The sequence below is a fragment of the Anomaloglossus baeobatrachus genome, chromosome 5 (genome assembly GCF_048569485.1).
Source record: "Anomaloglossus baeobatrachus isolate aAnoBae1 chromosome 5, aAnoBae1.hap1, whole genome shotgun sequence".
NCBI classification, from domain to species: Eukaryota; Metazoa; Chordata; class Amphibia; order Anura; family Aromobatidae; genus Anomaloglossus; species Anomaloglossus baeobatrachus.
In genome coordinates, this window is record NC_134357.1 from 583,685,528 (window position 1) to 583,695,288 (window position 9,761).

At 41.9% G+C, this 9,761-nt stretch overlaps 1 protein-coding gene across 1 annotated transcript; it reads left to right on the forward strand.

Annotated features, from left to right (window-relative positions):
* The first annotated feature begins 230 nt into the window (after nucleotides 1-230).
* LOC142313136 (uncharacterized) lies at nucleotides 231-1,904 on the forward strand. The gene is made up of 2 exons (XM_075352123.1): nucleotides 231-315; nucleotides 423-1,904. Exons 1-2 carry the CDS (start codon nucleotides 231-233, stop codon nucleotides 1,328-1,330), a joined length of 993 nt encoding a protein of 330 aa, XP_075208238.1. The 3' UTR covers nucleotides 1,331-1,904.
* The last annotated feature ends 7,857 nt before the right edge of the window (nucleotides 1,905-9,761 follow it).

The window sequence follows — 9,761 nt, forward strand, 5'->3', positions numbered from 1 at the left end:
TTTTTTTAAAGCATTTTTTACATTTTTAACCTATTGAAACTTTTTTTTTTAGTCCCTATAAGAGACATTAACTTTTATTACTCTGATCGTTGGTATAATGTATTGAAGTGCACTAGCATTGCAATTTATTATACCTGTCAGTGATACGCTCACAGAAGCCTCATAGGCAATGCTCCTGGTATAGTTTAACAGACTTGCCGTAATTGGCTAACCCAGAGGTCGTCATCGGGATGTCAGGTTGCAATGACAACAATGAGGCCCTCGTGAACCTTTATCCGACCATGATGTATAGGTACATCAAATATCGTGAAGTGGGTAAAGGAAATGATGCAAGGTTATCTAAATATCAAGGTTATTAAAAATCTAAATCTGAAAATTGTGACCTGAAATTTATGCTACTAAAAAACGTTTATTCTTAGCAGATGACAATCCTTTGAACAAAGAAGGACACCAAATATCTTCAGATTGCAAAGAAAATGATCAAGGATTTACACAAGATACATATGAAGAGGCAGCTATTATCCCGCATGAAACCTCTCCCTTTCAGAGTAAAGATCTATTATCTCATCCTATTCTGTTGGTCCCATCTTCATCGCAAATTGTTACGCAAAATGAAAAAGTTCATACAGCAAAAAAAACATATTTATGTTCGGAGTGTGGGAAAAGCTTCCACTATGACTTCGATCTTATAAGACATCAGCAACTTCACACAGCAGAGAAGCCTTATTCATGTTCAGTGTGTGGGGAAAGCTTCCACTATGACTTTGATCTTATAAGACATCAGCACATTCACAGAGTTGAGAAGCCATATTCATGTTTAGAATGTGGGAAATGTTTTAAGGAGAAAGCAAATTTGGATCAGCATAAAATAATTCACACAGGGGAGAAGCCATTTTCATGTTCACAATGTGGTAAATCTTTTACACGGAATACAAGTTTAGTTACGCATCAAAGAAGTCACACAGGGGAGAAGCCATTTTCATGTTCAGAATGTGGAATATGTTTTGCTGATCAATCAACTCTTGCTAAACATCAGAGAATTCACACAGGAGAGAAGTCATTTTCATGCTCAGAATGTGAGAAATGTTTTGCCCAAAAATCACATCTTGTTACACATCAAAGAGTTCACACAGGAGAGAAGCCATTTTCATGTTCAGAATGTGGGAAATGTTTTGCCCAAAAATCACATCTTATTACACATCAAAGAGTTCACACAGGAGAGAAGCCATTTTCATGTTCAGAATGTGGAAAATGTTTTACAAAAAAATTACATGCTGTTAAACATCAAAGTTCACACAGAGGAGAAGCTCGTTTCATGTTCTCAATGTGAGAAATCTTGTTCTCAAAAATCAGATCTTTAAGAAGTTGGCTAGTACCAAAACTGTTTTTCTGTTTATTTTTATCATACATCTTGCTATTATGTGCCTCTCCACACATCTATTATGTTATTTCAGCAACCTTTTACCATGCTCTAGCAGCACATCCTCATTGCTGGCTCCAGCTCTGATGGGGTTAATCTCTCTCCTAACTTCCTGTGTTCAGTTACTAGAACTTCCATGATCCTTCGTGCTGGCGGAAGCCTGTATTTCACACCCACTAAGAACTCCACCCAAACTCCTTCCCCGCCATCTTTCCTGTGTCCGCACCTCCTGCATATTACTAAAGCACTAATTTCTGCACAGGAGAGAAAGAAATCACATTAGCTCCAAGTTCTGCACATCAAGAAGAAAGTGTCTATCTTCTTCTTGTTCTGATATAGTTCATGGCGTGCGTGTGTGTGTGTATATGTGTATATATGTGTGTATATATACACTGTGTACAGTTAGGTCCAGAAATATTTGGACAGTGACACAATTTTCGCGAGTTGGGCTCTGCATGCCACCACATTGGATTTGAAATGAAACCTCTACAACAGAATTCAAGTGCAGATTGTAACGTTTAATTTGAAGGTTTGAACAAAAATGTCTGATAGAATTTGTAGGAATTGTACACATTTCTTTACAAACACTCCACATTTTAGGAGGTCAAAAGTAATTGGACAAATAAACCAAACCCAAACAAAATATTTTTATTTTCAATATTTTGTTGCGAATCCTTTGGAGGCAATCACTGCCTTAAGTCTGGAACCCATGGACATCACCAAACGCTTGGTTTCCTCCTTGTTAATGCTTTGCCAGGCCTTTACAGCCGCAGCCTTCAGGTCTTGCTTGTTTGTGGGTCTTTCCGTCTTAAGTCTGGATTTGAGCAAGTGAAATGCATGCTCAATTGGGTTAAGATCTGGTGATTGACTTGGCCATTGCAGAATGTTCCACTTTTTTGCACTCATGAACTCCTGGGTAGCTTTGGCTGTATGCTTGGGGTCATTGTCCATCTGTACTATGAAGCGCCGTCCGATCAACTTTGCGGCATTTGGCTGAATCTGGGCTGAAAGTATATCCCGGTACACTTCAGAATTCATCCGGCTACTCTTGTCTGCTGTTATGTCATCAATAAACACAAGTGACCCAGTGCCATTGAAAGCCATGCATGCCCATGCCATCACGTTGCCTCCACCATGTTTTACAGAGGATGTGGTGTGCCTTGGATCATGTGCCGTTCCCTTTCTTCTCCAAACTTTTTTTCTTCCCATCATTCTGGTACAGGTTGATCTTGGTCTCATCTGTCCATAGAATACTTTTCCAGAACTGAGCTGGCTTCATGAGGTGTTTTTCAGCAAATTTAACTCTGGCCTGTCTATTTTTGGAATTGATGAATGGTTTGCATCTAGATGTGAACCCTTTGTATTTACTTTCATGGAGTCTTCTCTTTACTGGTGACTTAGAGACAGATACACCTACTTCACTGAGAGTGTTCTGGACTTCAGTTGATGTTGTGAACGGGTTCTTCTTCACCAAAGAAAGTATGCGGCGATCATCCACCACTGTTGTCATCCGTGGACGCCCAGGCCTTTTTGAGTTTCCAAGCTCACCAGTCAATTCCTTTTTTCTCAGAATGTACCCGACTGTTAATTTTGCTACTCCAAGCATGTCTGCTATCTCTCTGATGGATTTTTTCTTTTTTTTCAGCCTCAGGATGTTCTGCTTCACCTCAATTGAGAGTTCCTTAGACCGCATGTTGTCTGGTCACAGCAACAGCTTCCAAATGCAAAACCACACACCTGTAATCAACCCCAGACCTTTTAACTACTTCATTGATTACAGGTTAACGAGGGAGATGCCTTCAGAGTTAATTGTAGCCCTTAGAGTCCCTTGTCCAATTACTTTTGGTCCCTTGAAAAAGAGGAGGCTATGCATTACAGAGCTATGATTCCTAAACCCTTTCTCCGATTTGGATGTGAAAACTCTCATATTGCAGCTGGGAGTGTGCACTTTCAGCCCATATTATATATAGAATTGTATTTCTGAACATGTTTTTGTAAACAGCTAAAATAACAAAACTTGTGTCACTGTCCAAATATTTCTGGACCTAACTGTATACAGAATTATTAGGCAAGTTGTATTTTAGAGGATTTTTTTATTATTGATCAACAAGTATGTTCTCAATCAACCCAAAAGACTCATAAATATCAAAGCTTAATATTTTTGGAAGTTGGCGTGGGATTTTTTTTATTTGGCTATCTTAGGAGGATATCTGTTTGTGCAGGTAACTATTACTGTGCAGAATTATTAGACAACTTAATAGAAACCAAATATATTCCCATCTCACTTGTTTATTGTCACCAGGTAAACCAATATAACTGCACAAAATTTAGAAATAGACATTTCTGACATGCAAAAACAAAACCTTAAAAAATTAGTGACTAATATAGCCACCTTTCTTTATGATGACACTCAGCAGCCGACCATCCATAGATTCTGTCATTGCTTGATCTGTTTACGATCAACATTGCGTGCAGCAGCCACCACAGCCTCCAGACACTGTTCCCAGAGGTGTACTGTTTTCCCTCCCTGTAGATCTTACATTTTATGAGGGACCACAGGTTCTCTATGGGGTTTAGATCAGGTGAACAAGGGGGCCAGGTCATAATTTTTTCATCTTTTAGACCTTTACAGGCTAGCCACGCTGTGGAGTAGTTGGATGCATGTGATGGACCATTGCCCTGCATGAAAAATCATGTTTTTCTTGAACGATACTGACTTTTTTCCGTACCACTGCTTGAAGAAGTTGTCTTCCAGAAACTGGCAGTAAGTCTGGGAGTTGAGCTTCACTCCATCCTCAACCCGAAAAAGTCCCACAAGTTCATCTTTGATGATACCAGCCCATACCAGTACCCACCTCCACCTTGCTGATGTCTGAGTCGGAGTGGAGCTCTCTGCCCTTTACTGATCCAGCCTCTGGCCCATCCATCTGGCCCATCAAGAGTCACTCTCATTTCATCAGTCCATAAAACCTTTGAAAAATCAGTCTTAAGATATTTCTTGGCTCAGTCTTGATGTTTTATCTTATGTTTCTTGTTCAAATGTGGTCATTTTTCAGCCTTCCTTACCTTGGCCATGTCCCTGAGTATGGCACACCTTGTGATTTTTGATACTCCAGTAATGTTGCAGCTCTGAAATATGGCCAAACTGGTGACAAATGGCATCTTGGCAGCTTCACGCTTGATTTTTTTCAATTCATGGGCAGTTATTTTGCGCAACACGCTTCTTGTGACCCTGTTGGCTATTTGTCATGAAACACTTGATTCTTCGGTGATCACACTTCAAAAGTTTAGCAATTTCAAGACTGCTGCATCCCTCTGCAAGACAGCTCACAATTTTGGACTTTTCAGAGCCCGTCATATCTCTCCTCTGACCCATTTTGCCAAAGGAAAGGAAGTTGCCTAATAATTAAGCACACCTTATATAGGGTGTTGATGATATTACACCGCACCCCTCCTCATTAGAGATGCACATCACCTGATTTACTTAATTGGTAGTTGGCTCTCAAGCCTATACAGCTTGGAGTAGGACAACATGTATAAAAAGTATCATGTGATCAAAATACTCATTTGTCTAATAATTCTGAACACAGTGTATATATAATATACTGAAATTATGATTGGCTGATGCATTATGTGAAAAAATAAATAATTGAAAAAATGATGTGGGAGGGTTCCCATTTTTTTTTTTTTTATAACAAGCGCAGGTGTGGGTGAAGTCACATGTGCGTATAAGTTGTGATATTGCTCCTGAAATTTCTCAGAGTGAGATGCGACTGTCATTCCGTATGCTACGTGAGTGCTTTTACTCCCCTTGCCTAGTCCCTTGTGTTGTCAGTGTCTCGTCCGTATCATCCGTGTGGCATGCATTTTTAACATGAAGTTTTCAAAACAGTCAAAAGCTAGATAGATGGCTGGATAGATAGATAGATAATAGATGACTGGATAGATAGATAATAGATGACTGAAAAGAAATACATAGATAGGAAACACATATACAGTATAATGTCCCACCCCCTGCACATTGTACACTTGCACCCATTGCCTTTAATGTGGCACTAAAGGGCGTTGAGCCTCGCTTTTAGCCACAAATGAAATGTTTTCCCCAAAAAAATGACGTAGGGACCCCCTATTTATGGTAGCCAGCTAAGGTAAAGCAGACAGCTGTAGCCTGCAGACTGCAGCTGGCAGCTTCACTTTGGCTGGTAATCCAAAAGAGGGCACCCCCAAAATGTTATTTTATTTAAAATTAAATAAATAATTTAAAACAAAAACGTGGGGTCACCCCCAAATTGGATCACCAGCTATGGTAAAGCGGACAGCTGTGGCCTGGTATTCTCAGGCTGGGGACGCCCATGGTTATTGGATCCTCACAGTCTAAAAATAGCAGGCCACAGCCACCCCAAAAGTATCCGGGCACTTCGCTTCAGCTCTTCCCATTGCCCTGGTGCGGTGGCAAATGGGGTAATTAACAGGGTTGATGTCAGCTGTGAATTGACATTAAGCCCTGGTATTAGTTATGGTGGGCATCTATCAGATACCCCCCATTACTAATCCAGAAGTTGAACAAAGAAAAATACATTTTATTTGGACAAACACCCCCCAACTACAGCCCTCTTTCACAAATTTATTACAAGTTATTTATTTAGTTATTTTTTTAAATGTCCGACATAATCCATAGCAAAGTCCCACAACGATTCAAAAAAAGGGAACCTGAAAGACGTAAAAAAATAAAAGTATTACAGAAATAAAGACGACACCCTCATTCACCAATTTATTCCCCTGCAAAATCCCTAATCCAGGTCCAGTGTAATCCAATAAGGCCAATCCACGACAATCCATACTCATAATCCCAGTCAATAAAGAACAGTACTTTGTAACAGTACCCATTGGCTTGGAGAGCTGCACAGCTCTGTTCCCTGCGCTGCTCCGCTCTGTGTTCCCCTGCCCTGCTTTTAGTTCTCCAACTCTGCTCTTCCTCCCCCACACTGCTCTGCCTCCCTCACGATGCTTTGCTCACCTGCACTGCGCGGTCTCCCCCGCACTGCTCTGTTCCCTGCACTGCTCCACGTTCTGCTGTGCTGCTCTTTGTTCCCTTGCTCTGCTCACCCGCACTGCTCTGCCCCCCCGCGATGCTCTGCTCACCAGCACTACTTTGCCTCCCCTGCACTGTTCTGCCTCCCTACACTGCTCTGCTCACCCCCACACTGTTCTGCCTCACCTTCACTGTTCTGCTCACCCCCGCACTGCTCTGCTCACACCCGCACTGCCCCACTGCACTGCTCTGCTCATCCCCGCTTTGTTTTGCTAGTCTGCACTGCTTATCTGCACTGCGCTCTGCTCATCCGCACTGCTCTGCTCATCCGCACTGCTCTGGCCCCTGCACTGCGCTTTGGTCATCCGCACTGCGCTCTGCTCATCCTCACTGCACTCTGCTCATCTGCATTGCGCACTGCCCCCCTGCACTGCTTTGCTCGCCCCTGCACTGCTCGTCTGCACTGGTCTCTGCTCATCCCCCTCTACCCACTCCTGTGCGATACGATACTCACCCGACGTGACCTGGTGCCAGCCCGCACACAGCTGGAGGATGGGTAAGTAAACCCTCCTCTTGATGCTGGGCTCTGACATTCGGTGAAAGCCACCCCACAGCCCAGTCACTCAAGGTGAGTGGCCGCTGGAGCTGCTGATGTAACCTAAACTCTGAGAGCCCGGAAGTTGACATGACATCAGCAGATGGCAGCGGCCACAGCACCCGGGGTCATGTGATCAGCACTGAGTTGGGGAAATAGCGCTGCTCAGTGCCAGAACTGAAAATACAAGGTAACAAAGAAGACAATTGAAATAGCAAGCTAAAATCGATATCGATAATTTAACAATTGAGTGAACCAACCGTTTAATAAACATCAAAGGAGTCACAGCTGGAAAACGCCTTTTTATCTTACCTGACATCCACTGCAGAAATTCTGTAGATTTGTAGTATGGTCAACATGTTGGAATTACCAGATGTGAGCTGACCAAGGTTTTTCTTTCATAGTATTTAACAAAGGAACTTGGTGACAAAAATTTCACTATTGATTAAGCCTCATTGGAAACAAATTCCGCTTATATAAAGCCCCTCAAGAAAAGATACACACTTTTAATCGATATGCATTAAAGTTGGAGGAGCTAAATAATATCTACTCCCTAGTAAGTATATTTCTATCTACCTATCAAGACTATATGCCTGAATTCGCCATTATCTTGACAGGATTGAGTATCTGTCAGTGATTCAGAGACAGGGAAATCCAGGGTGAGTTAGGGAGTGGCGGGTCTAGCCAGATTTAAAAAAAAAACAAAAAAACAAAAACAAAACAGATCCGGCCCGGAATTGATATTTGGCCGAACGTTGGTCTCTATATAAGTCTATGGGGACCAGAATACGGCACTTAAAAATGGTGGTTGAAGGGATTGGGGTATTGGAGCAAGCACGTTATACTTTCCGGTCTCCGGGTGACTGTAACTACTTCCGGGGCCGCTCGTTATCACTTATCCATATTCATTTCTTTTCCCACCCACCAGCAGTATTGCCGTTTATGATTTGTTGCAGTCAGACGTGCCCCCACCCTGTGTGACAGCGTGTTTGACTGCTTGCAATCACAGACCCTGTCTGCGAGTCCCTATTGTGGTGTAAAAATAATTGCCGTAAGGTCCCTCCCATATTATGATACCCAGCACACATAAGCATACGACTACAGGCTGCAGCCCCCAGCCATGCGCTTATTTTGGCTCTGTATCAAAATAAGAGGAAATGCATGCTGCTTTTTTTTCCCCACAAGTCTGCAAAAAATTTTTTTTCGAGAGCTGTTTTGGTTATTCCAATCCGCTGAATCCGAAAATAACCTCCATTTTGTCATAGGACATCACGTTTTCTGACAATTTAAGTAACTATGTTAAGTAAGACAATACCTCAAAATAAATGAAAATAGACTTATAAAATTAATTTTTTATTACAAATGTTTCATGAAAATCATTTTTTTAACTGCAATGAGCGTGCTAACACACACATTAAAATCGATTCTTCTTCCCTGTGAGGCTTCTCTTGGTACATTTACGCTTGTGAGTAGCATCTGTAATGTCTCTCTGAAGCGTCCAACAGTAGTCTGCCATCATTGTAATGCTCCATCTTCCCTGGAATCTTCTTTCCATCTCTTTAGTGTCCTGGTGGAATCATTCACCTTGCTCTTCACTCACAGCTCCCAAATTTTCAGGAAAGTTGTCAAGGTGGGAATGGAGGAAATGCACTTTCAAACTCATCAGGCAACCTAAAGCTTCAAATGCTTTCAGCATTCGTCTGACGATTTGTTTGTAGTCAGGGTCTTTGTTATTGCCTAAAACTTTCTCTACGACCTCTTTAAATGCAATCCACCCTTCTTTTTGAGGATGCGTCATGGTATTGATAAACTCTTGATCAGCTATAAGCCTTCTAATGTCTGGTCTGACGAACACGCCTTCCTTCAATTTTGCCTCCGAGAGGCCTGGAAACTTGGCAACAAAGTATTTGAAGCATTCTCCATCTTTTGGAAGTGATTTTACGAATTGCTTCATCAATCCCAATTTGATGTGCAGAGGTGGTAGAAGAACTTTATGGGGAGGAACCAAAGTTTCTTGGAGGACATTTTTTTCACCAACTGTGAGCATCCTTGGCTGCCAATTCTTCTTGGTCCAGTGATTTTGTCGGTCTCAACTGTGCCATAGAAACAGAAAACAAGGGTATTTGGTACACCCAGCTTGTTGCCCGAGCAGTATGCACAAGACTTTCAAATCCCCGCACACTTGCCAACCATGGTCTTCATATTTAAGTTTACGAAGAACCAATTCCAAGTTCTCGTAGGTTTCCTTGAGGTGTACGGAATGACCTACAGGGATGGAAGCATAAAAACCGCCGTTGTGGAGTACAACTGCTTTGAGACTTCTTTTTGAAGATTCTATAAAAAGACGCCATTGCGCTGAATCATATTGGATTTTGAATTGACCCATCAAAACTTCGACATCAATGCAATAAACCAACTTATCTTCCTAAGCAAAGTAAGGAACGAACTTGTCTTCACGATGTCTGAACCATGAAAAAGACACTCCTGGCAACAATAAATTCTTGCTTTTGAGCCTTGAGCCGAGTAACTCAGCGGCATCTTTGGGAAGATTTAAGTCTCTTAACAAATCATTCATCTCCTTCTGGGAAAACAATTTTGGTCTTGTATCGTCTTCAAAGTCAGAACTTGATTCATCTGGTTCAGGTATGACTCCACCTTCATCGGAGGTAGTTATCTCTTCCAAGGTAGCAGGGGCCTTGGGTACTGATATATCT

Excerpts from the sequence above, each read along its gene's own strand:
- LOC142313136 (XM_075352123.1), top strand. The coding sequence starts at position 231 with ATGTCAGGTTGCAATGACAACAATGAGGCCCTCGTGAACCTTTATCCG. Across the intron at positions 316-422 it reads CATCAAATATCGTGAAGTGG|ATGACAATCCTTTGAACAAA; the intron begins GTAAAGGAAATG and ends TATTCTTAGCAG.